This window comes from Pseudorca crassidens, chromosome 3, assembly GCF_039906515.1.
Source record: "Pseudorca crassidens isolate mPseCra1 chromosome 3, mPseCra1.hap1, whole genome shotgun sequence".
Classification (NCBI taxonomy): Eukaryota; Metazoa; Chordata; class Mammalia; order Artiodactyla; family Delphinidae; genus Pseudorca; species Pseudorca crassidens.
This window is the reverse complement of record NC_090298.1, coordinates 108846047-108873671: the sequence shown is the minus strand read 5'-3', so window position 1 is coordinate 108873671 and position 27625 is coordinate 108846047. Positions and strand designations below refer to the sequence as shown.

General features: G+C 37.4%; 1 protein-coding gene and 1 non-coding gene across 9 annotated transcripts in view; both read left to right on the top strand.

Annotated features, from left to right (window-relative positions):
- Positions 1-19251, top strand: part of RAPGEF6 (Rap guanine nucleotide exchange factor 6) — a 217613-nt gene extending 198362 nt beyond the window's left edge. For 5 of the 8 annotated variants that reach the window (XM_067731647.1, XM_067731645.1, XM_067731644.1 and 2 more), the window contains 6 exons: positions 4458-4649; positions 7187-7321; positions 12440-12668; positions 14255-14757; positions 16844-17158; positions 17784-19251. In XM_067731647.1, the coding sequence (XP_067587748.1) occupies positions 4458-4649; positions 7187-7321; positions 12440-12668; positions 14255-14757; positions 16844-17158; positions 17784-17809 (1400 nt within the window). In that variant the 3' untranslated portion in view covers positions 17810-19251. Of the gene's footprint in view, positions 1-4457; positions 4650-7186; positions 7322-9825; positions 10544-12439; positions 12669-14254; positions 14758-16843; positions 17159-17783 lie in introns of those variants that run through there. The other 3 variants (XM_067731651.1, XM_067731650.1, XM_067731648.1) reach the window with 2 other exon arrangements.
- Positions 1539-1611, top strand: TRNAW-CCA (transfer RNA tryptophan (anticodon CCA)). Its single transcript has one exon. It is a non-coding gene; the product is annotated as a tRNA-Trp (tRNA).
- Positions 19252-27625: the final 8374 nt, after the last annotated feature.

Here is a 27625-nt window from a genome sequence, read left to right as displayed (position 1 = left end):
AGATCAAAGATGGTAAAATATATTGTGTTTGTTATAACAACAAAATAAAGATGATTGTACTTCCATTATAAGTGAGTATTATCTATCTATATATATGATTAAATATTACACCAGTAAAAATCCCAGTATGATGTATAGAACTTGATTAAATGTTGACAGAATATATGAGGGGGAAGGTTCAGTTTTTCTATTTCTGTGTTCCTAATTGATAGAGGGAAATTGTAATTATCATGGGTTGACCCTGAAATTGATAAATGATATAGTATTTACATAGTAATCGAAAAAGTATGTCAATAGAGTAGAAAAGATAAAATGGAAATACAACCAAGTATTGATTTTAAAATTCAGATTCACAGTGAATTTTAAAATGTAGGGTAATGAGCCATTCAGTAAGTGTTGTTATAAAAACAGTATCTTGAACACTTTTACCAATAGGCAAATGAATGGGTTGTGATGAAAAGAATACCTACTAAAGGATGGAGACAGAGTTTGGGTCTCATTTATTACCATTTGAACAAGTTTCTCTTCATCTTAGATCTCTTGTTTTCCTAACTGTAAAAGTCAAGCAAGTATTGGTACTGTGTTTTATCTCAGATTCTTTCTACATCAAACCTATTAAATTAAGAGAAAGAAATGAAATAATGAACGCTAACAATTACTGAGCACTCTCTATATGCTAACAACCATGCTAACTTTTATAAACCTTGCCATTTACTCCTCCTCACAGCAGTCTGTGAGGTGTCCAGTATTGGGATTGTGCAGCATGTATTACAATGGAAAAAGAACTCACACAGATATCAAAACACTGGAGAATAGTTAAGTACACTGCTTCCTTATCAATACAAAGAATGATATATGGCTGTTAAAAATAATAAATGTATATAGACTTGGAAAGTATCTGGAAAAATTTCTTACCACCTGGTGGGATATCAGGAAGTGTCTGCTATGAGAAAATGGTACATGTCAAAAATAAAGACTGAAAAAGTATATAGAATCTTCAAATTTTATTCATGTTTTAAAGTTCAAAGCCATATACACACTTATTAAATATCTCTGACGCTGCTTTGAATGATCATCAAAATTATTTTTTCCCAAGTAATGCAGTATAGACTTCATCATCTTATGGTTACTGAATGCAATTTATTATTCCTGCTTTTGTCTGATAAAGGGTTGGGGTTTTTTTTTGTTGTTTTTTTTTTTGTTTTTTCTTTTTGCGGTACGCAGGCCTGTCACTGTTGTGGCCTCTCCCGTTGCGGAGCACAGGCTCCAGATGCGCAGGCTCAGCGGCCATGGCTCACGGGCCCAGCCACTCCGCGGCATGTGGGATCTTCCCAGACCGGGACATGAACCCGCGTCCCCTGCATCGGCAGACGGACTCTCAACCACTGCGCCACCAGGGAAGCCCGAAGTTTGTTTATTTTATCTTTTGTTTTCACTATCTGCTTTTCTTTGTTCCCTAAATATGATTTGGAATATTCAGAAGCATAGAAAACTTTTTTATGCTTTGCTCATTGTTAAAATTTTGAGGCCTAGGGACTTCCCTGATGGTCCAGTGGTTAAGACTCTGTGCTTCCAATGCCAGGGGCCTGGGTTCGATCCCTGGTTAGGGAAGTAGATCCTACACGCATGCCGCAACTAATGCCGCAATGAAGATCCTGCACAAAGATCCTACACGCAACAACGAGGATCCCGTGTGCTGCAACTAAGACCCAGCGCAGCCAAATAACTAATTAAAAAAACTTTTTTGACTCCTAGAAAGATCCCACATACCAACTTCTGCGTTCTCTCTCTCCTCCCCCCACCACGCATTCACACACACCTGCGATACCTTTCTCCTCTCACACCCACCTTAGACTTATCTACTTCTTTTTTCATAACACTAAATGGTGTCTCACTACCATTGATTTTAATACTGATTTAAAATGAGAAAACCTGTGGGTCTTTCTTAAACTGAAAGTTAAACTGTTTTGTGAAAATTTAATTCAATTCATGTTGCTTTATTTTAGTTTGAGAGTCTTTGATTTTTATTGCATTATTGATTTTTAAATGTTTAAATAAATTCCAAACCCAAATAATAGTTGATTGTCAAACATTATAGAATTTGGTTCTTCATAATAAGTATATATGTTTGAGTTTTGACACTCTCCTGTGACCTCTTTTTTTATATTCAAAGTAGTCTGTTGATTTTTTTCTTTGTACTGTGGCAACTATTAAAATAAGATGTCAATACGGAATTGATTAGTGTTGGGGGGAAAATGTTTCATGGCTCTAACCAAAAGTTGGTAACATCTTGGATTCAGTCAGTTGATGCGCTGCTGCCTATCATCCCCTAGGAGCACTTTGCTTTGACTTTTTGAGATATTCTTATCACCCAAAATATTCTCTAGGTTCTGATAATAAAAGCATAGTAGCTAACTATTGTAGCTGTGCTGGGACAGGTTAAACACTTTTATCTTGGTGTTTAAAACAAAAATATCATGGAGTATTGAGGTTGGACCTGCATTAAAACCACCCTGAATAACTGCCTGAAGAATTAAAAGTACTAAAAATACTACCTGAAGGAAGAAGTTTTTTCTTTGGACTATAGCACTGATTTTATACAGAGGAGGCAGCTTTTTGTTTCTTAAGCCAGAGTTCTTAGTTTTTAATTCTGATGTTCATCTTCAAGTATACTAACCATCTACTTATAAATATCTCTGGTATTCCTATGTGTAGCTGTTGAAATAATTTCACTTACTTATTCAAAAACTACCTGTTAAGCCTCTGTTTTCTATCCATCACTGGACACACAGGGATATAGTAGTGAACAAAGTAAACAGTCCTTACAATCATGTTAGTTATAGCCTTGTGGGGGGAAGAGACATTAATTGATTAATCTCACAGACAATTGTATTGTTACAGTTATCAATGCTGTGAAGGAAGGATACAGGATGCCTTGAGAACATAAAACGGGATCTAATCTAGTAGCTGCAGAGTGTGGGTTATTAGGGAAGCTGGATCATGCAGGGTCTAATAGACCTTGTTTTAGGGATTTGTGTCTTTATCCTGAGAGCAGTGGCAAGTCATCTAAAAGTTTGTGTAGGGCATTTGGAGAAGGAAAGTGGCACGATAGGGCTTCCCTGCTGGCGCAGTGGTTAAGAATCCACCTGTCAAAGCAGGGGACCACGGGTTCGAGCCCTGGTCCAGGAAGATCCTACATGCCACGGAACAACTAAGCACATGCGCCACAACTACTGAGCCTGTACTCTAGAGCCCTCAAGCCACAACTACTGAGCCCACACGCCACAACCACTGAAGCCCACGTGCCTAGAGCCCATGCTCTGCAACAAGAGAAGCCACTGCAGTGAGAAGCCCATGCACTGCAACGAACAGTAGTCCCCCCAGCTCGCCGCAACTAGAGAAAGCCCACGTGCAGCAATGAAGACCCAGCGTAGCCAAAAATAAGTAAAATAAATTTTAGAAAGAAAATGGCGTGATCAGATTTTCATGATGGAAGAGTCATTGCACTCTTGTATGGAGAATGACTTGAAGGCATGCTAGAATTGTTACAGTGAGGGGAGTATTTCAGTAGTATAAATGAGAAGATGCTAGCTCTTTGGGTTCCAAGTGCTTCTGGGCTTTGGTGCACACATGGCCAAGTTCAGGAACCACGCCATGAAGAGCAAATCCCGTACATGGCACAGAAATGGCATCAAGAAACCCTGATCACAAAGCTTTGAATCTCTGAAGGGGGCAGACTCCAAGTTCCTGAGGAACATTAGGTTTGCCAAGAGGCACGACAAGAAGTACCTGAGGAAGATGCTGGCCAAAAACACCAAGGCTATGAGTGTACCTGCCAAGGCTATATAGGCTCTTATAAAGCCCAAGGAGGTCAAGCCCAGATTGCAAAGGGCAGCAGCCACAAGTTCAGTTGACTTGACTACATCACTCACCCCAGGCTCAGGGAAATGTGCTCATTCCCACATCACCAAGGGTCTCAGCCTCCGCTGGCCAGAGGCCAAGGCTCAAATCAGGGCACAGGATGCAGCTGCGACTCTGTCTCTGGCTCCCAAAGGTGGCCTAGGCACCAACAAAGGCTCTTCTGTCGCCGATATGAAGACAGGAGGACTGATGTGACCCCTGGGGTATTGTCTGCATGGGACGGGTGTCATTCTGTGTTATTTGTAGAAATAAACCTGAGGCAGGATCTGTCAAAAAAAAAAATATAGATGAGAGGATGGCCATTAGGATGACCGTGCAGTTGGAGCTAATTAAGTCTATTATCTTAATTTAGGGAGTAAAATTAACTTAATTCTACAAAATTTTTAAAACAACATAATACATGAAATTTTTGTTAGGAAAATTAATCTTTTTTGTGTTAAAAATAGGTGGTTTTAATGAGCTGTGTACTATTGTCAGTGGTAATAACCTTGCCTTAAAAAGTGCAGAATTATGTATTTCTTACTCTCTTCTATTAGTGACCAAGAATCTAAGTGAGAAAAGATCAGTCAAGTCATCAGAAATGTCTCCAGTGCCTGTGAGGTCAGCTGGCCAAGCAGCTAAAGCCTATTTGCATCAGCCCCACAGAGTGAGCCAGGTGCTTCAGGTGCCAGCTGTAAATTTGCACCCCATCAGGAAGAAGGGACAAGCAAAAGACCCTGCCACACTGAGTGAGTATTCACAGTTAATATTGCATTCATTTAATTGAAATTTTCAGGCGAGTTAGAATGGAAAATAATTACAAATATAAATGCTTTGGAGATCAGCTATTGTAGTTTGTGTAATATAATCAGCACTCATGAGTCAAAAAATGCTTCATTTTGCCTATAGGTGCCTAATGCTTCATTTTGCTCTATGCAGTGACTGCATGCATATTTTAAATATTGATGTTGGAATTCCTATAATCATATCAGCCAGAAACGTACAGCAGTATATTTGGGTACCAAGGGCTTACTGCATTTATTGGTGCATTTACTCAATTATCTAATGCAGATGCAGCCTATGAAATTGCTGCATCTAAAAATAATGAAATTGCTTCTTTCTAAAAAAGACGGTTTGTTGGTTTTTCATTAATGACCACTTCTGAAAACCTAGCTTGGGGACAAGAAGCAAGTGTAAAATATATAAGTATAGACCATGCTTTTTTTCCTCTGTTAGGCCATGTAGATGTTGTCCAAATTACTTTCATTTGTTGTTTTAATAGTATCACTATTTTAGCTTTCAAATGGGAAGCTAGATTAGATTTGGTCCCTAACATTATTATTTAGTTCATGCATTATACATAGGACATATTCAGTAGAACTTTGTGAATTTAATTTGATATTGTTTTGAAATCCAAAATTGAATAAGAAATGCCCTTTCCTTTGCCAGATTTTCAGTCTGGTGTTACAGACATTCACACAAACAGATAACATGTATGTGTTCACTATTATGCCAGGAGCATGTACAGGAGCATGTACATAACATATAAAAGAACAAAAGAGGGAGAGCCTTTAGGGTAGACAGAAGTAAGATAGTGCTCCAGAGAAGGCCTTTTGGAGATAACACCTAAGCAGAGTCTTAAAGGTTGATAAGGAAGGAGGTAATTAGGCAAAAAATTCCAGAGAAGTTGCTTCAGGCAGAAGAAGAATTTGATATCTACAAGGAGCTACAGGCAGTTTGCTGCCTCTGAGGACAAAGCTGTAGAGTGTTGAGAGACAATAATAATTAATGCTAACACTTATGGAGCACTTACTGAATGCCAGACACGGTTCTAAGTGTTTTACTAACTTTATATATTATGTTCATTTAATCTTCATAATAAACCTAAAGATAGATAATACTCTCATTCTACATAGGAACCATAGAATGTCTAAGTAACTTATACACCACGAGTAAGAGATGGAGCTGGGAGTTGAGCCCAGGTTACCTGGCTCAAAATCCTTACTTTTAACACAGTACTAAACAGTGTCCCAGGATGAAGAGAAGTGAAGTTGCAGACATGCCAAAATTATAACATGACATGCTAGAGGAAAGTTGTCAGTGGGTAGCTGTTAAAGCAGTTTGAGCAAGGCAAGATTATGGTCTAGTTTATGTTGGAGGAGGTCTGTAGTAGGAAGGGCTGTGAGATTGGAGATAGGGAGCCTTAGTGGAAAGCTGATGTAGCAATGGGAAGTTGCCTAGAGCCTGATCTAGTTTGGTGTCTGTGGAATTGAGTAGAGAATTGGATGCAAAATGGGTGAAGTTGATTTTGTGGTAGGAGTGAGACATGGGACAAGTCTAGCTCTGATTTCTTACTTGGATGTCATCACTTGAGAGGCAGTGTTATTTGTACCAGGTAGCCCTCTTCCCTCTTGCTCTAATATGACTATTATTTATGTGATAAATATATTAAAATGGCACTTAATTAAGAGTAGTGTTTGTATACTGTGTTTTAAATTTTTTCAGTATCAAAGGGCTGCTTGTTACTATGCTGAGTACTCATCAAAGTTGGGCTTACTTTACTGGTTAAAAACAGTGTCAATACCTCTTTGACATTTTTTCGAGAGGATGTATGTAAAAATACCAGGGTATTTGAAAGCATTGCTAAGTTTGACCTATGCTGAAAAGGACCAGCTATTGGACAAGAGTGATGATAGAACTTTGCAGGAATGTTTCCAGTGGGCTCCATACTATTTTTCTATAAATTCATGATTCTTTCTGTTGTCTACTTATCTCCTGTAGTGTGAATTTAGTGCTCTTGAAAAGGGCTGGACTGGCAGCCCTGCAGCTTCTGTATACCCACAGCACAGATGCACCACAGGTAGTGACAGTGCCAACATCCCTACACTGCCCCTGCCACATGCCTCGCCCTGACTTGGAGAGGCCACCTCTAGAGGGGAGGGAAGAGTTTGAATCCATGCCTTCTCTATTAAGATTTCCAATAAGTGTGTCAGTTGTGCAGGGTGGGACACTGTACTCAGACTGTTAAATCAATATGCCTTATGCCACAAAACAAACAAAAAGCTATTATAATCTGATCTGCGCTGACTGGCTGAATGTGAACACCTGGAGGTGAGAATCTCTGTATGCCATTACCCAGTCATTTAGTCCCCGTTTGTCATGTATATATTTCAGTTAACTACACTAGCCATTGTGCATCATGGCTTTAGTTATATAGTAATTTAGGCAACTGCAGACATTTTAATTGTGAAGTGATACTTATTTGCTTCTTTGATTTTATTTTTAGGTACAAGTTTACCTCAGAAAATTTTAGGAACAACTGAAGAAATAAGTGGTAAGAAACATACAGAAGACACTATTTCTATGGCATCATCCTTACATTCTAGTCCTCCTGCGTCTCCTCAAGGTTCCCCTCGCAAAGGTAAGATAAAATAGTTCAAGCTAGTTCTTGTTACACCAAACAACATTACATGGTACATATTTTGCTTTTGGTCTATGGTAATAATAGAAAATGTGAAAAAAAGTGTGACTGGTAATACTTCCTGAATTTTCATGTTTTGGATTGTGTTATTTATATGGTTTTCAGGTGTTATGCATCATGGAGTTAGGACTCCTGCATTCCAAGTGTGGTCCTTCTTTGGTGGAGGACAAGTATAGATAAGAATGAAGGCAGAACTCACAGTTGTTTTGGTCTGTGCAAATTCTTGATGTTATTCAAATTACCAGTTAATTCAAACAGTTCTATGGAGTATTTTAAAATAAGAATGTCTACAAGAAATTGTTTTTAACCAACTACAAGATTTAGGAAATGAAACAGATATTTAGGATGATACATTCCTTTCTTTAGTAATGGAATGTTACTACCTTTTATTAATCAGGATTTATAATAACCTATACAGCACCCTTGTGGATTTTTACATTTATGCTAATGTAGAACCTTTTGAATTAAAAAATCTGAAATTGCTCTTCTTTATTTATCTATGTTTTCCTAATTCAGACTGAAGCTTTTCTTTTTTTGACTAGCCTGGGTAATATGCATATAAGATGCCATTTCATGTCAGCTGCAAATGTAGCATTCTAAATAATGTGTGTGTTTCTTACATTGGCCCTCCACATTCCCCGTGTACCCTGGCAAAAAAGACTCCTTAGTCATGGCATTTCACAGATGTAAGAAAGTTACATCCTTGAATAAACACAGTACAGAATGGTACATGGTCAGAGAGAAGACAAGTTAAGTTAATGAATTCTAGCAGGAAGGAGAAGCTTCCAGAGCTTTCCTCAGTTCCTGTGTTCTAAGTTTCCCTCACTTCTGAAGGTTCTTTTTTATTTTTGCTGACTATGTGACAGCAGAGTGGTACAGTGATGCCAGGCCTTAGTTTGAATCCTGACTCTGTCCCTGGTGACGGCTGTGTTATTACAAGCAACTGATTTATATAAGGTCAGGTCTCCTGTCTATAAGATGGGTTAGGGACCACCTATTTTAGGACCTTATTTAAGGATTAAATGAAATAATATCTGTAACACTTGAGACGTGGTGAGTGATTAGTAAATCGGAGTTTCTCTTCTTCTTCCCTGCTGCCACTCCAGGGCAGTATAACTCCATTACTGACCCTCTTCACTTAGCTGAGACTGGCTAGAATTTTCATTCAGGTTTTACTAAGAAAAGCTTAGTAAAAATCGAATAGGACATATAAAAGTATACATAATAGATCTGTTTGTAAAACACAGGTTTCCGTTCCTGTTGTATACAGCTCATATATGATTTGGTAAGGCACACAGATATCTTTTATCTCTTTACTATGTATGTATCCTATCCAGAGTACCCTTTATCAGGTCCCAAGGATTGGGGCTGGGAACAGTGCCTATTCACACAGATGGTCCAGATGAACAATGTCCATACGCTCTTAATGCTCTTTCAGGAATATCTTTACACCCTCCAGAGGTCCCATTATAGACAGTTCTCTAACCAAGAAACTAGTTGAATTGGATTTGGTGTTATATGGGTCATTGTGACTTGTGGGAAGAGGTGTTAGGAACAGGAATTTCCCCATTGCTCTTATTCCAAACAAATGCATTTTAACCATTGGAATAGAGAAGTCTTTTTTTCAGTATGTGACCAACAGTTGACCATGATGTTTATAGGTTTGTGAGCCTGTCATAGTCATGTTTTGAATCCATAGAAATCTGACAAAATTCTTTTCTTTAAAACTATTTCTGCTTGTTTATTTCCATAGACAGGTTTTTGCCAGTGGTCCGTGATTGAACAAAAATGTCATTAAACTAAGAGTATGTTATTAGAATCTGTTTCTAGTTCTTGCTATACTTTAGAATAGTTCTTTGTTTTCTAACAGTTAAGAAGATAAGCCTACGTTCGTGATTTTTAAAAGGAGAATTTAAACAAGAAAGAACTGAAAAAGTGAGACATCAAGAGGCCTTAACCTTTATCTTCCCCAGTGCTTCAGGCAGGCAACTTCTCTGCGTTGTAGAGAAAATAGAATCAGAAATTGTGCTTTATAAATACATCTATTGTATATACTATTTATATGTCCTATCTGATTTTTGCTAAGCTTTTTCTTAGTAGAATCTACCTGAAAATTCTAGACATAGTTACTTTGAGAAATAATTCTGGTTATTTGCTACTCTTGTCATATTTTGGCTTATGATTTTACCAGCTTGGGTTACTTTCAGCAATTTTTTATTACCAGCTTATTCTGATCAAGGTAACCTTTCTCCTGTGTTCTGTCTTGTTTATGCTATATAGTAGAGTCTCCATGCATTAAAAAATATGTTGCTAGATTTCAATTTTTCAGATATTGTCAAGATGTTAGAATTTTTTAATAGTGAAATGTTATAAAACCAGGCTAATTGTGATTCATTGGAAAGAATTAATTGACCATGACAGGGTTTTTGCATCTCTCCCTCCAGTTGGCAGTATCATATCTGATCACAGCATCCTGCTGCGCCTCTCAGGGTCTTCCTCATCCCCTCCCCGTGAGTCCAGCACCAAGATCAGTGGCCACAGCTGCCCCGGAATAGGTGGGGTTTACTTGCAAAAGAAAATCCAACAGATTACCAGGAGCACAGCCAAAAGAACAGACAGGACCGAGAAGGCCACTGAGGAGAATAGAGACAGGACAAGTTGTGAGACCACAGCCAGAAAAAGAATGACATCCCCGTTTAGAAGATTTAGGGAAAGAACTCTTTCAAGGGAGAGACTAGCCAACAGCAAAAAAGAGGACGCAGATCTCAATCAAGCTACAGAAAGCTGTGAGAAAGTGAAGGATGTTGGAAGCAACATCAAAGATGAGAAAGGGAATGACATCTTCAATTCAAATAGCCGAGGCAACAGTAACACTTTAAACTGCTTCTATACGCGATTCAAGTCTAAAAGGAGAAAGACACTCTGATGAAGTTCCTTACTTTATTTTAGTGTGAAATTTGTTTTCATTTATTAATGTAAATGTAGCTTAAATTAAGTCATTTGTCAAATAAGGCTCAGACAGACAACTTACTAAAATACTATTTATGAGCATTTTATGATTAGTGTTACAGGTCCTCCAACAACAAAATCATATCCGTTTAAAGTGCCTTATTTGTACATATGTTATTTTGCTAATGTTAGTAAACTTAATTACTCTTGTTTTCTGTAGTTGGCTTTATTTCCTGCTGGTAGCAGTTGGGTCTGTGAGTGCAATAAGTAGAGGAGGCTTTTTAGGAACCAGTGTTTACTTTTACATTAAATCCCCCAGTAACAATCTGATCAGAACCTTTGCCTTAGATAATTGTGTTGCTATCTTATTATTGCAACTACTTTACAAGCTAAAGTGAAATGTTTGGAAGGCAAGAAACTGTATCTTGTCCACATAAACTTTTTTATATCATTCACTTTTCATATATACTCTGATCAGAGGAGGGAGGAGATAGTCTAACATAGCAGGTTCAAAAACATCTGGGAAACTTGTTAAAAACTTACTGTGTCCCACTGCAGACCTTGTAAGTTTGAATTGCCAGAAATAGGCCCAAGAATGTGTATTTTAATAAGCCTTCCAGGTAATTCTTACAGTTAATTATATTTGACAAGTACTGATCTAACAGACGTAAGAATGAAATTATTTTTAAAACAGTAAAGCAAGTCTATCCCCCAGGATAAAAGAACAATGACTTTTTCTTTTGAGGAGGAATTTTTGAATTTTTTTTAGTTTATTTACCACATCCATTTTCTTGGTCCTCTTGAAAATTGACCGATCACTTCATGAAGGGCACTGAGAAATAGCAGTGATCCCAAGATCAGAGAACTGGGGTGGGAGTCAAGAGACTGACTTTCCTTGGCTTGTCCTGTGCCTGGCACAAAAGCCAAATGCAGATCACACATTTTCTGAGTCTTAATTTTTGTTTTTGAAATAGTTAATGACACTAATTAATAAAGTTATTATTCAACAGTTTTTTTGTAATAGCTTGAGCTATATGTGAGTCTAAAGCCTATAGTTCTTCTTGAGATTTCTAGGAATGGACCCAAAGGTCATGCACCTAATCAACCTCATTCTTCTCTCAGTGAACAAGAAGATAATTGTTTACTTCTTTGAGACCTACTCCTTGCTGGGATTACTACAGCATTTTCTTTATTTCTCAACAAAAGAAGTTTGGTTACTTTTCTAACAGTTACCCAAACAGACGATTGTGTACATTAACTATCATGCTGCAGATTTGTTTTTGGAACCTTCCACCTTACTCCATCTCCACCCCTTCATTCCAGAGAATGCTAAAGAAAATCTCTAGCTATATCTGCTGTGCAGTAAGTCATAGAGCAATTTAAAACAGGTAGATGCTGGGTTTTTTCATGTTACATTCTTGTAAATCTGTCAGTTCAGCTGTTTAATGTAATGTTCTGCTAAATTGGTGAAGAAAAAGGAAACTAGGTATAAGAGTAAGTCCAAATCTAAAACAATTTATTTAAAAATACTAAAACAATGGCTTTTAACTTGAGGCAAGACTTCTTAGGTGACAGAAGCAAAATATCTAGGGTATTTGCAGTTTGAAAAAACAAAAATAAAATTCTTTCCCTTGAGTCCTGACTCCCCTTACCTACCCCTGCCTCGAGGTGGTGTTTTGGACACTCAGGTCAGGCCTTGAAATATTTATATTAATCAAAGGGGAGGGGACATAGGGTTAAAAAGAAGTTGAGAAGTTCAAGTTTAATGTTTTGTAATATATTTAATGCCTCTTGTTTTATTAAATGCTTGTAGCTATGTGAGAGCCTGGGGCAGATTTACCTTTGAACTAGTTTTCTCAGTAATACTGGGTTTTGGCTTTCTATTTCTTGAATTTGGAATTAGATTGGTGCCGTGTGGGTAGGTAGGTGAATGGATATGTAAAGGAACATGTACAGAAAATCGGCACCATTACATCTACATAGATGGAAATTGACATTGATACTCACTTTATGTTTTGTTCTTTTTATATTTTTCTTTGTCCTCTCCCTGACCCTCCCCACTCCCGTTCCTTTGTTTTGTAGTTTGATCAGTTGTCTTCTCTCATTCAGGTTATACACTTATACCATCAGCTAAATCTGACAACTTGTCTGACTCCAGCCATAGTGAGATTTCTTCACGGTCCAGCATTGTGAGCAATTGCTCTGTTGACTCCATGTCTGCAGCTCTACAGGATGAACGGTGTTCCTCCCAGGCTGTGGCAGTCCCTGAATCCACTGGAGCATTTGAAAAGACAGAGCACTCCTCAGGGATAGGAGACCATAGTCAGCCTGGCCCTGGGTAAACATCCTTGCCTGTGTTCACATCACAAAACCCAAGCTGAGTGGCCACTGCAAGCAGTGCTCCCTAATTTGAACGTAAAACCACCCCCACCAAAGGAGTAGTTGAAAGAACAGGAGAACCAAGCATGTATTGTCTATACTGAATGTGCAAATAAGTGCTATTTTGAAAGATATATGGGTGCTCATTTTTTAAGTGTTACTGGATTCAAGTAACTTACATCATGTATCTTTTCGATCAATAAGAACTCAAAGTGAAGATGCTATTGGTAGGTGGGAAGTAGTTCTTGCATTCTAGCTATAAGGTTAGAGATTGCTCAAAAAGAGTGTGTAATGGGAAGTACCCTCAGTGCTGTACACGTTGTAGACAGATTGGGAGAGTAGGACTAGTCCTTGATCCTTACTCTCTCAAAGTATGATTTGGAGAATAAGAATTATCAACTAGCAAAAAGTCAATTAAAAAAAAAGTTAACTCTAAATTTCTATTTAGAATCAGACAAAATGGAAATCTTCAGAAAGCACTGAGAAAGTTGATTCTAAACTGATACTGTTGAATCTGGTACACTTTAATATGAAAAATTTAAGATATAGTGAAGTATTATCACCATACTTGTAAGGGTTTCTAAACTATGGTTCTCTAGACCAGGAGTCAACAAACTTTTTCTATAAAAGTTAGATAGTAAATATTGTAGGCATAGCTGGCTGTAAGCTCTCTGTTGCAATTGCTCAACCCTGCTATTGTTGCATCAAAACAGCCTTAGACAATTTGTAAACAAATGGGCATGCTGTGTCCCAATAAAACTTTATTTACAAAAACAGGTAGAGGGCTGGATTTGCCCTTGGGCTCTAGTTTGCTGATCCCTGCTCTGTATGCTCTGTACTATAAATCAGGGAGTCACAAACCTTTTGGGGGGTGGGCAGGTAAAGGCCCATTTAAAGGAGTACATATTTTAGGCTTTGCAGGCTGTATATGGTCTCTGTCTCAAAATCTTTGGAGTATTTTGTTCCATTTTGTTTAAACCCTTTAAAACGTAAAAACCGTGCTTTGCTCAAGACCATAAAAAAACAGGCTGTTCACTTGATTTGGTCCATGAAACTAAGTTTGAGAACCCTTGCTATAAATGATAGAATTCATTTAGTAGTAGGTAATTGGGGAAGTTGCTGTTTCCTTGGTACCTCAGAGACACTGAAAAATAAAACATGGTTTCTATAATTGAGGATTCTTAATTCTGTGTGCATGGAGAGAATCTAGTGTTGCATTATGTTGACCAAGAATGAAAATGTATACTTAATTTTATTCATTTCAAACCTCATCCTTCATAATAATTCAAGAAAAATTCTGAGGAAGCCTTTTAAGTATTTGAGTTTCTTCAGTGTATGTTTCGAGCTAAGTATTAACATTAATGCCAGTACAAGTTTAGTGATGATTGATTACAGTGTCATTTTTTTCCAGAAGGTTATGTTGGCATTAAACACTTGTGATGCATGTTCTATAGTCTCTTGTAGGCAGTAATACTTGCAATGGACTGAAGAAATTGTTTCCATTAAGCCAGTAAATTACTTTTAATTGTGTATCTCCAATTTTAGGTGGACACTCTCAAAGCCATCACTAATCAAGAATTTAGCTGTCTCATCTTCTGTGAGCAATGATGAGATTTCTCACGAGCATATTATTATAGAAGCAGCTGATAGTGGTCGTGGAAGTTGGACTTCCTGTTCAAGCAGCTCCCATGACAACTTCCAAAGCCTTCCAAACCCAAAAGGCTGGGATTTTTTGAACTCTTATCGACATACCCATTTGGATGGTCCCATAGCTGAAGTTGAACCCACTGACTGTGAGCCCTGTACCTGTCCTAAAGTCTGCTCTCGAACTTGTGGTCAGTGTAAAGGAAGCCTAGAGACTAATCAGATGAGGCAGAGTTGGGCTTCCTCTAGTTCTCTGTCTGATACATACGAACCAAACTATGGGACAGTTAAACGGAGAGTGTTGGAGAGCACCCCAGCTGAGTCATCTGAAGGCTTGGACCACAAGGACGGCATCGACCCCGTTTATAAAACTGTTACTTCGAGTACAGAAAAGGGCTTGATTGGTAAGTTGTGTGTTCTTTGTCATATCTGTGGCATTTAGAATTTAAGTGGTAAAGTGACCTTGGCCCAGAATTTTATTCTTGGAAAATTCCCTTCTCTAATCTCCCTTTCCTCCCTCCACATGCAAATTATTTTCAAAAAGTTCATGATTTCTCAAGAGCTTTGGGGCAGATATTCAAGCCATTTAAAATGAAAAAGCTGACATGCAGGAATTTAATAAGGGGGACAGCTTTATATGTCTTGTTTTGCTTTTGAGATCTTTTTGGTTTTATTAAGAAAATATTATTGCATTACTGTGCAGTAGTAATAAAGGGATTATTCTCTTTGCCACCTCATAAATTGTTTGGACCCTAGTTGCTTTTTGCATACATGGTAGAAACTTTGAATCTGACACTACTTTTAGGTAGTACAAGTGGTGGAAAAAGTGTGATAAAGAAGTCCAAAACAGGGACTTCCCTGGCAGTCCAGTGGTTAAGACTCTGCGCTTCCACTGCAGGGGGGGCATGGGTTTGATCCCTGGTCAGGGAACTAAGATCCCACATGCTACGTGATGCAGCCAAAAAAAAAAAAAAAAGACCCAAACATTTTTCATTACACCCTCCTAGCACATATCATGGGTGTGCCAGCTTCTGTTTGTGGATTCCGTTCTAACCATGCACAGCTTTCTTGGTGTATTCTTTTAGTATTTGGCCGTCAAATACATTTTTTTTCCTTATTCTTGAGTTTATATAAGTACTTAGATATAATAGCACCTGTGGGTTTTTTTTTCATGTGGAGTGACTGTACTTTGAGTCAATATTATCATAATCAACTCTTTATACTATATTTGTGATGTCAATTTAAACTACTAACATATGAAAGACACGTGCTTTTTTTAGCATACTTTTTACTTGTCAAATTTCATTATAGGTTGGATTTTTTAGTTCATTTTTTTCCAAGGATTTTTTATTAAAGCCTTTTAGGTAACTGTTATATGGATATACAAGCACGTGTGTGCAAGGGTGTAAAATCTTTCTCTTCTTATCCATTTGGGAAAATAGATTAAAAAATTTTTTTTTGTTCATTTCTAGATGACTCTGGGCAAATCACTTAACATTCTTCATTCTTGTCTTCTTTTCACAACCTCTCCACCCCCTCCCCACTCCATTCTCCTCAGATGGGAATGGAAATCCTTTCTGACCTTGATACTACATGCAGATTTTACTGGTAGAGTTGTAGAAATTTCAATATGGGCAAACTTGATTCTCTAAGGGGAGAATTTAATGATCCTTTTAAATTTATTCTTCTTGTATATAGATAGTGTTTGTATTTTAAAAGTTGCTTACATGATCAAGATACTCAGAGCCATTTGTCCTGTGAGTCTTGTGGATTGGTCTTAATTTCATGGAACTTCCTTTTTAACTTATTTCTGATGTTTTTTTGAAGCTTTGCCTTAGACCCAGGGTGTACAAACTTAGGGCAAAAGATTTTAAGTCACCATTATTTTTAATGTCCACTGAAAATCAGAGAAACTTAATTTAAGGTGGATTTCCTAAAATTATGGCTTTTCTTCTCACTTAATCACAGAGCAGAGGTTAGGAATAAGGTCCTTGAAGGAATTAGTTCCTCTTTAAAGTTGTTTATATGCCAGCACTGACGTGAAATAGCCCTTAAGTAGAGGGCCTAAATGTCATTTCTATGAAAATCCCCCCATTTAATAGAGTATAGATGTTCAGGGTGAATTCTTAAATGTCTCTGACTCATTCACCTTTGGGGCTGGTATTCCTTGAGGAATTTGTCACACACTTCTGTGATTTGTGGTCTGACCTGTGAAAGGAGGAAGCTTGTCATCAATGTCATCTCCTTCAACTGTCTCATTCTATTTAATGTTTGTAAAACCCAATGTAATTTATGTATTTTAAAAACAAGTTTAAATATCAAGTTTATTAAGCTTATTAAAAGTGTTTTTAACCTGCTGCCATTGTGTTCAGATATATTCACTGTGTCCCTTTTTAAGTTCTATTTTGTCATTGTAATAAGTTTCAGTATGTTTTTTTTTCATTTCTTATATTTTTCATTAACATTTCCATTGCTTATTTTTCATGCCAGTGTACTGTGTCACCTCACCCAAGAAGGAGGATAGGTATAGGGAGCCACCTCCCACTCCTCCAGGATACATGGGGATTTCTTTAGCAGACCTAAAGGAAGGACCCCACCTACACCTAAAACCTCCAGATTATAGTGTGGCAGTGCAGAGGTCAAAGATGATGCATAACAGCCTCTCTAGACTGCCACCAGCTTCTCTCAGTAGCAACCCTGTGGCCTGTGTTCCATCGAAGATCGTAACTCAGCCTCAGAGGCATAATTTGCAGCCATCCCATCCTAAACTAGCAGATGTGACTGACGCAGATAGCGAAGCAGATGGTATGTTGACAAACTACCTTAATGGCTCTTAAATGAATTGCTAAACACATTGAATGGTCTTTGCTCTGGTATTTCACATAATCAGAAATGTTTTCTTTAACTGCTTTAGAAATCTCTGTTAAAAAAGAAATGACTACATACGATGGTGTGTTTTTTGTAAATGGAGAGGGCAACCTGATTGTATTTAATAGCAGCTCAGCGTAAAAGGATAATTTTAAGAGGAGGCACTTGACATTGGTAGAGTTGTGTTTTACACTAATGCATGGACACTTGAAACTCCAAGTATCAAAATGTCAAATTATCTGAAATCATGCTGTTTGATAGAGTTCCTCTTATTAGCAGAACTCTTGACCAACTTTGCAATTTTGGCAATAAATGAATTTTATCTTTCTAAACAATCTAGTAATAAAGTGGTTAAAAAGCAGTTCTGAATTCCAGTTGATTGTCAGCCTTCATTGTGATCAGAAGTCAAAAATGTCATTACAATAAAATCTGGCCTTTGATGGGATATTTGAGAGGATTTCTTTGTTGAAATTGACTAATTTTTTAAACAGATAACTAGATTGTTAGTTGATCTTCTTTAATATGCTGACCTACCACTTAACTGTGTTTCTTTTATTTTCAGAAAATGAACAGGTTTCAGCAGTGTAGCCTTTGGATTGACCTGATTGAAGTCTACTGAAAGTCACGGAGGAAGGAGTGGGCAGAACCAACTCACAATTCTGCAGGCCGTTGCCAACAAATAGCTCGCTGCTCCTGCTGCTAACCCAGAGGTTTTAATCCCTGTACTCTGAGCAATGAGATAGCCCTGAATCATGCTTCCTTTCATTTAATCCCTGCAGATGCATAGTTTCCTCAGCTATGGATGTTGTGCCTGGATACCAGTCTTCGCTTTGCACACCAGACCTGCCTTGGGACCACAGTTACTAGAACAAATTCAAACTTGAGTCCTCCCCATATATATCACCATAGATTTTCCTTTAACATGTTATTTTTAAGATAGTAGTAGTGGTAGTATTTTCAAGCCATAGCTTGGGTTAACAGACAAATTCAGAATGTCTGCCAATACCAAGGATATTTTTATGTATTTGAAAAGTAACTTATTATTTGAAGTTTTGTGGTTTTGTTTGTATTTGGGAGCTCTTGTTAATTGATGTTCATGTTTGAGGCCATAAAACTGTCTCTGATCTGACCAAACTGAAGCCATCTTTACAGGATGATATGTTTGATCTATACAGAGATGTAACCATCTATAGCACCAACGAAACGTGGGGTCTCAGTTTGAGTGGAACAGGAATCCCTTTGCTGTTGAGGTGTTAGGAAGGAGAATACTGCCATCTGCTGGTCAGGATTTGGAAAGCCAAATGAAGCTACCACAGGGTCCTAGCAGTCTCTTGGGAAAAGGAAGGGGTATGATGGGGTGTGTAGCAACCCTAATTTCCAAAGAATGAAATGTTTATCTTACATAACATGTATACCAACTTAAGTGAAAGTCATTCTCTGTCTAACTGTAGCTATAAGTATAAATCCAGTAAATAGAGAATGAGTTCTAGACAGTTCTACTCTGTAGAAACCCATACCTAAAATTTTTCACAACTCAGATATGGAGTTTTTTTAAAGGACATGTTATCTTTGGCGGTATAGTCATGAAGATCAATTTAGCTTTATGCGGTGTTCTGCAGCACCCACCACCCAACCCCCATCTTACAGCACAAGGCTGTTTTTAATCTTCATAAACCCTGCAGCTCCCAGTTGCCTGCAGGTAAAGCTCATTAGCACACCAAGGTCTATAATTGGTTGAAAATTTTGTGGGGGAAAGAGGAGCTAGAATTATGGAAGTGATTATTTCTTGGTTTTCACTTTAGGCCTTGAGAGGAAGGAGACATATATATTTAACAGCCTGTTGGGCGTGGCACTCTTAAGTATTTAATTAAAATTTCATTGACTATTTACTGGATGAGGTAGACTCCGCATTTAAAAAAGATTAAGTATGATGTTTTCTACATCTTAAGTTTAAATTTTTTCATTCGTTTTTTAGTGTAAAGGCAAGTGAAAGGTTAATAAACTTCTGTGACTACCAAAAAAAAAAAAAAGCCAAAGCCATTAATGTGTACTACCCAAATCAACTTGGAGCCAAAAATAGGTTTACTTCTGAATGGTTATCCATATGTGAATTTATAGGATTTAGTTGGCTTATTACTTCCTTTTGAAAAGTTCTCATTTTTTCCTAGCTCTCTCTTCCTTCTCTCTATCATCCTCCTATTTCCTTCATTTTAAAATCATAAATCAGTGCCAACTGGTAAATGGCAGTAGTCCATCTTTTCTATCAAAATGATAATTTCTTCATTTTAGGAAAAACAGCATGTCTGAAAAATTCCCATGGGCAAAAAACTGTAAATATGAAACTTAAGCCTTAGAAATTAACCCCAGGTATGTTAGAATGAGGCTAGTTGGCTCCATAGCTTTCTTGGCCCATTGAAATGGAAAGTAACCTGGATCAAAAATCCTGGTTTGAAAGTCACACTGTAAAGGTTTGATCTATAAACAGTGGTCCTGTGATCATAAATTTTTCTTTCACTGATTTAGACAATATTATTTTCATGTCCAGAGCAAAACAAAGTGAAAGATATTTTTGCTACAACCATCTTTTTATCCAGTTTGGGTATTTATTCTCACCATTTTATATCCACTCCCCGGAAAAATGTGCTGTTTGCACAGTATCTGTTTTTTTAGCAGGTCTTTCAAACCAGATGGGAGCCTTCTCCATCGTTGTCCTCAATGTTGTGGATAATATCTTGCACAGAGAGTCAGAGGCTTGTGGTTTTGGACTTGCATCCTGTAGCTGCCTTTGTTTCCTGTAGCTTGAAATGTGTGTTTGGATCAGCTGATCACATTGATCAAGAACTAAAGCCAAATGCTTTCTAGTTTGATATGTATTTATCCCTTAAAAAATCGTGGCGTTTTGATCTTTATATTCTAATTTACGGTACATTCCTGCCTTCTCTTAGTTTGTCACTTGACTAGAACAAGAGAAGCCTTAACCTATACTTGCTCCAATTCAAAATGCCCGTTTGTTTTTATTTTATAAATTTATAAGTATACTGAAGAGATCTATGCCCTCATTGTACCACAACTCTGAATCTGCCAGGGCTATTGAAGCAGTAAATCCTCACTGCAAACTTTTGCCAAATAATAAGTTTCAACAAAAAAATCTCTGCATAATGAAAGATTTGGAGAATTAGTAAATCCAGTATATACTTCCATAAAGGTTTATTGTAATTTAATAGAGTCTTACTTTCTCCAAATGGTTACTTGCAGTATGATATTTGGGGAGAAAAAGCCTTTAAATGGTTTTTCATGAGGATGATGTCACATTGTCATCATCTGCATAACCACCTTGAGAATCTCTCCTAGGCTTGAAATTTGACAGTAATCATGGAGATATCCAAGAACAATTCTAATTTTTATAAAGTGTTTTCTCCCCTTTAAAAAGAAGGGGAGAAAGGGTTTCCTTGTATATTTAAGACTCTGATTATTATTTTGATACATACATTTCTAAAAAATGTGATATTAAAGTAGATGTATCCCTTTAGTATTACCGTAAATGTGATATAGCAAAGGGATAAATCTTCAAAACAGTGTCACAGTACATTTTCAAATTTAAACTTGAACCCCAGTTCATCTTTAATTTCTGTTGTGCTTTTTCAAGGCTTCTTTACTTTTGATACACAGAATACAGTTGTACTTAACCTTTTAAAATTGAAACGTGAGCTGATCAGCAAAGGACAAAAACAAAACTGCAGAGTCATAATAATCAAATAGCAATTATACTGCACAATTCAGTGATTGTAAAGTGTCCTGTAACAAGCAATGTTTGTCTCCTATTTTTTGATACCTCTTAAACTTATGTCTTTTAGAAAGACAGTGCCTCTGTATGCTTTTTGTATTTTTATTGAGTGTAAATATTTGTTATATTTTTGGTTAAGAGAATGTAAAAGTACCATTTACTATTACCATAACTACTAATACATTGGTGGAATCAATAAAGAATCTAATTAACCTTCTCTGCACTTTATGGCTAATGTATGGGAGCAGGTTATATACCCAGTCATTCAAGAGGACCAGTCTGGGACCTGCATTGGTGTGAAGGCATTTTTTGTTTTAAGTCTCCAGAGAAATTGGAATTGTCCAATTATGGTTGACATTTTGGTATCTGTGAAACACCTAGCTATTGTTTTGTTTAGTTTTTTAAAAGTGTATTCGACTACAAACCAAGTTTAACAGTGGCTTAAACCCTATTGGATTGTTTTTCTTTTATAACAGAAAAGTCTACTGGCAGACTGTTTAGGGCTGGTACGGGGATTCTACAGTTCTGTTGCGGTCTCATGGATTCTGACGTTTACACCTGAGGGCATCACTGCAGTGCTTCAAGAAGGAAGGGTTTGCAGGAAAGGTGCAAATGTGTAGCCCTTTTATTAGCAAAACAACAGCTTTTCTAGAACTCCACTTGCATAATTCTGCTTACCTCCTACTGGTCAAAACTGTCACATGACCAGTGGCTGCAAGGAAACCTGGGAAATGAACTTCTTTAGCTGAGCAGTGGATGCCTCCAGATAAAAGTGGTATTCTTTTCAGTGAAGAAGGAAAGAATGGATATTGAATGGGCAGCTAGCTCGGTCTACCACAGCATGCCTATTGCCCACTCTTTCAGGAAGTGCATTTACATGTAAGTGCAGTAATTTATTTATTGGGATCAGATCCTAGGACCCTGGCAAAGAAAGGGGAAATTCTTCTTTAGTACTCCTTCGTAAAGTTTCCCAGTCGCTCCTCTGTACCCAGAGAATATTACTCCCCTGCTAGGTAAGGCTTCTACCTCCTCCCAGTTTACACCCTCCCAACACACACACACCAAGGTTTCCTCAGGGCCACTCCTTCCCCTGATCTCTCCACAGTTACTAGTTTATTCCTTTATTTCGAAAATACTAAACACAAGTGTAGTAGGTTGAATAATAACTACTTAAAAATATCAAGCTCTAATCCCTGGAACTTTAAAGGTTACTGAAAAGGGTCTTTGCAGATTTAATTAAAGTTAAGCATTCTGAGATGAGGCAATTACTTTGGATTCTCTGGGTGGGCCCTAAATGCTATCACAAGTGTCCTTAGAGAGGCAAAGGACGATAACAGAGGAGAAGGCACTGTGAAGCTGGCAGAGAGTTGTAGCTGTGGGCAGCAGAATACTAACAGCCACCAGGAACTAGAAGATACAAGGAAGAGCTCCTTCCTTAGAGCCTCCAGAGGAAGTGCCACCCTGCCAACATCTTGATTTTGGTCTTCTCACCTGTTGTTTCAACCAACCCATTTTTGGTAATGTATTAATAGCAGCCCTAGGAAACTTAATACACGCTACTGTTTCTGTCTGACTTTGAGGACCCAGAACCTTCAATTAAAGGATATAGTGGTCCATAAGTACACCACAGGAACTGTGAGCCCTGTCTCACTACCTTCAAGAAGAATTTGTTAAACCAAGATGAGAGAGGCCCAGAGGCCTCCTCTCCAGCAGCCTGGTCAGCCTATTGTTTTTCCAAGTGTTCACAGAAGGGACATTGCTATCATCCTTGCCACACACGATATTTTTCATTTTTCTCATTCCAGGCATTCTGGTGAGTATGTACTGGTATCTTTATGTGGTTTTAATTTTAATTTCTATAATTACTAATAATGCTAAGCATCTTTTCAAATGCTTACTGGCCATTTGGATACTGTCTTTTATGAAGTGTGTTTTTAGGTCTTTTGTTTTTTATTTGTTGCTAGAGTATTGAAATACAATTGTTTTATAATGACTTGTATATAACAACCTTGCTCAATTCATTTATTAATCCCAACAGGTTTTAGAATCTTCTGAATTTTCTATATTCTCCTGGAAATTTTCTCCAGGCAGTGAGCTGGGGCCATGGTGTAGGGCTCACCCTTTTGTTTCTTATGCTCTCAAGGATTACTGTCCTTCAGTGCCTGGTGTCCAGGGTATTAAGTGGCCTTGTTTTATACATTTTGTCCAGTTTTTCAGTTGTTTCAGACAGGAGGGTAAAATGGTAGCTTCTCCATCTTGACCAGAAGCAGAAATCCACATATAAAATTTTAATACAACTCTCTCAGTAAATGAGAGCATACACCCACATTCTCCCTGCCCCACCCCCAAATCAGTAAGGATATAGAAGATTGGAACAACACAACCAACACACTTAATCTAATGAACCTGTATAAAACACTGAATTAACAACAACTGCAAGATACACATTACTTCTAGGTGATCATGGAGCATTTATCAAAGTTAACTATATATTGGGCCATAAAGAAACTATTAACAAATTTCAAAGGGTTGGACTCATATAGAGAAGGCTGTCTGCAACAGAATTAAATGAGAAATTAGTAACAAAAATTACAAAATTTGGAAGTTAAAGAATGTACCTCCCAGTAACCTGTTGGAAGGTAGAGATTATTTTGAACTGAATGAAAATAGGAATATCAAAACCTTTTGGATTTGATTAAAAGGAATTGTATAGCCTTAAGTGCATATATTAGAAAAGTAGAAAGGCTAAAAATGAATTAGCTAAACATGCTTCTTGAGAAACCAGAATAATAGCAAATTAAATTCAAATAGATGGAAGAAAATAATAGCAGAAATATGTAACACGTAAAAAAAAGAAGAATTAGCAAAGCAGTATATATTCTTTTAAAAGACTAATGCTAAACTCTTGGTGAGGATGATCAAGGAAAAAGAAAAATGGCAAAACTAACCAATGTTAGAAACATAAAACAGTCATTATTATTATAGTCATTAAAGAGAAAGACACTTTGAATAATTAAAATGTGGATGAAATAAACATAGAAAAACAAAACTTACCAAAACTGTAATAAGAAGGAAAATTTAGTTGTTTCATAACTGTTAAAGAAGTTGAGTCTGTCATTTAAAAACCTTTCCATAAAGAAAACTTGTCCTGGATGGCCTTATCTGTGTTATACCAAAACTTTATAGAAGTAATAACACTAATACTATGTAACAAAATCTCAGCACTAGTAGAGATTTGTTAAGTAAGATCCTCATAAGAAAACACTAAAAATAAAGGAAATTATTGGTATATTCAACTGTCTTAAAATTAAAAACATGTTCATCCAAAAAATACAGTTTAAAAGAACACAAGCCCATAGAGTTGTAAAATATATTGTAATTTATATACCCTTCAAAGCACAGGTATCCAGAATATACAAAGTACTTCTTTCCATCAAAAGAAAAAGAGCACCTAGGGCTTCCCTGGTGGCGCAGTGGTTAAGAATCTGCCTGCCAATGGAGGGGACATGGGTTCGAGCCCCGGTCTGGGAAGATCCCACATGCCGAGGAGCGATTAAGCCCGTGCGCCACAACTACTGAACCTGCGCTCTAGAGCCCGCAAACCACAACTACTGAGTCCCCGTGCTACAACTACTGAAGCCTGCACGCCTAGAGACCATGCTCTGCAACAAGAGAAGCCACTGCAGTGAGAAGCCTGTTCATTGCCACGAAGCATAGCCCCCCACTCGCTGCAACTAGAGAAAGCCTGCATGCAGCAACAAAGACCCAATGCGCCCAAAAATAAATTAATTAAATAAATTAAAAAAATAAAAAAGGAAAAAGAGCACCCAATAGAAAAATGGGTAAAAGAATTAAAGAAGCACTTCATAAAAGAGGGGAAACTGTCCAATAAACATGAAAAGGTGCCTAATCTCATTATTAAAAACCTCTACATAAGTTTAGATTTGATGATGAGGGATGTGTTAGCTGTGCTGCCTTCTATTTGGAGTGTGGTGGCAGATGATCAAGGGTCAAAAACTATCTTTTGGAAGAAACAAGAACAGGGCTAAATTGGAACTGGAACTGCCAGATGGTGCCACACTACAGTGTGAATTCCTGGGATCTTTGTCTTTTTTTTTTTTTTTTAAATCTTTTTTGGAGTATAATTGCTTCACAATACTGTTAGTTTCTGTTGCACAACAAAGTGAATCAGCCATATGCATACACATGTCTTCATATGCCCTCCCTCTTGAGCCTCCCTCCCATCCTCCCTATCCCACCCCTCTAGGTCACAAAGCACCGAGCCTATCTCCCTGTTGTATGCTGCTGCTACCCACCAGCCAACTATTTTACATTCTGTAGTGTATATATGTCAACAGTTCTCTCACTTTGCCCCAGCTTCCCCCTCCCACCCCATGTCCTCAAGTCCATTCTCTATGTCTGCCTCTTTATTCTTGCCCTGCCTCTAGGTTCATCAGTACCATTTTTTTTTTAAGATTCCATATATATTCGTTAGCATATGGATATGTTTTTGTCTTTCTGACTTCACTCTGCGACAGACTCTAGGTCCATCCACCTCACTACGAATAACTCAGTTTCGTTTCTTTTTATGGCTAATATTTCACTGTATCTATGTGCTACATCTTCTTTATCCATTCATCTGTTGATGGACATTTAGGTTGGTTCTGTGTCCTGGCTATTGTAAATAGTACTGCAGTGAACATTATGGTACATGTCTCTTTTTGAATTATGGTTTTCTCAGGGTATATGCCCAGTAGTGGGATTGCTGGGTCATATGGTAATTCTATTTTTAGTTTTTTTTAAGGAACCTCCATACTGTTGTCCATAGTGGTTGTACCAATCTACATTCCCACCAACAGTGCAAGAGGGTTCCCTTTTCTCCGCACCCTCTCCAGCATTTATTGTTTGTAGATTTTTTGATGATAGCCATTCTCACTGGTGTGAGGTGATACCTCAGTGTAGTTTTGATTTGCATTTCTCTAATGATTAGTGATGTTGATCATCTTTTCATGTGTTTGTTGGTAATCTGTATATCTTTTTTGGAGACATGTCTATTTAGGGCTTCTACCCATTTTTGGATTGGGTTGTTTGTTTTTTTGATATTGAGCTGCATGAGCTGCTTGTATATTTTGGAGATTAATCCTTTGTCAGTTGCTTTGTTTGCAGATATTTTCTCCCATTCTGAGAGTTGTTTTTTCGTCTTGTTTATGGTTTTGTTTGCTGTGCAATTAGGTCCCATTTGTTTATTTTGGTTTTTATTTCTGTTACTCTAGGAGGTGGGTCAGAAAAGATCTTGCTGTGGTTTATGTCAAAGAGTGTTTTTCCAATGTTTTCCTCTAAAAGTTTTTTAGTGTCTAGTCTTACATTTAAGTCTTTTATCCATTTGGATATTTTATTTTTGTGTATTTTTGTATATGGTGTTTGGTAGTGTTCTAATTTCATTCTTTTACATGTAGCTGTCCAGTTTTCCCAGCACCACTTATTGAAGAGGCTGTCTTTTCTCCATTGTATGTTCTTGCCTCCTTTGTCATAAATTAGGTGCCCATATATGTGTGGGTTTATCTCTGGGCATTCTATCCTGTACCATTGCTCTATATTTCTGTTTTTGTGCCAGTACCATACTGTCTTGATTACTGTAACTTTGTGGTGCAGTTTGAAGTCAGGGAGCCTGATTCCTCCAACTCCGTTTTTCTTTCTCAAGGTTGCTTTGGCTATTCTGGGTCTTTTGTGTTTCCATACGAATTGTAAGATTTTTTTTTTTTTTTTTTTTTACTAATTCTGTGAAGAATGCCATGGGTAGTTTGATAGGGATTGCATGGAATCTGTAGATTGCTTTGGGTAGTATAGTCATTTTCACAATATTGATTCTTCCAATCTAAGAACATGGTATATTTCGAGTACAAGTCTTTCGCCTTCTTAGGCAGGTTTTTTCCTAGGTATTTTATTCTTTTTGTTACAGTGGTAAATGGGAGTGTTTCCTTAATTTCTCTTTCTGATTTTTCATTGTTGGTGTATAGGAATGCCAGCGATTTCTGTGCATTAATTTTGTATCCTGCAACCTTACCAAATTCATTGATTAGTTCTACTGGTTTTCTGGTGGCATCTTTAGGATTTTCTATATGTAGTATCCTGTCATTGACAAACAGTGACAGTTTTACTTCTTCTTTCCAATTTGTATTCCTTTTCTTTTTCTTCTCTAATTGCTGTGGCTAGGACTTCCAAAACTGTGTTGAATAATAGTGGTGAGACTGGACATCCTTGTCTTGTTCCTGATCTTAGTGGAAATGCTTTCAGTTTTTCACCATTGAGTATGATGCTTGCTGTGGATTTGTCATATATGGCCTTTATTATGTTGAGGTAGGTTCCCTCTATGCCCATTTTCTGGAGACTTTTTATCATAAATCGGTGTTGAATTTTGTCAAAAGCTTTTTCTGCATCTATTGAGACGATCATATGGATTTTATTCCTTAATTTGTTAATGTGGTGTATCATATTGTTTGATTTGTGTATATTAAAGAATCTTTGCATACCTGGGATAAATCCCACTTGATCATGGTGTATGATCCTTTTAATGTGCTGTTGGATTCTGTTTGCTAGTATTTTGTTCAGGCTTTTTGCAT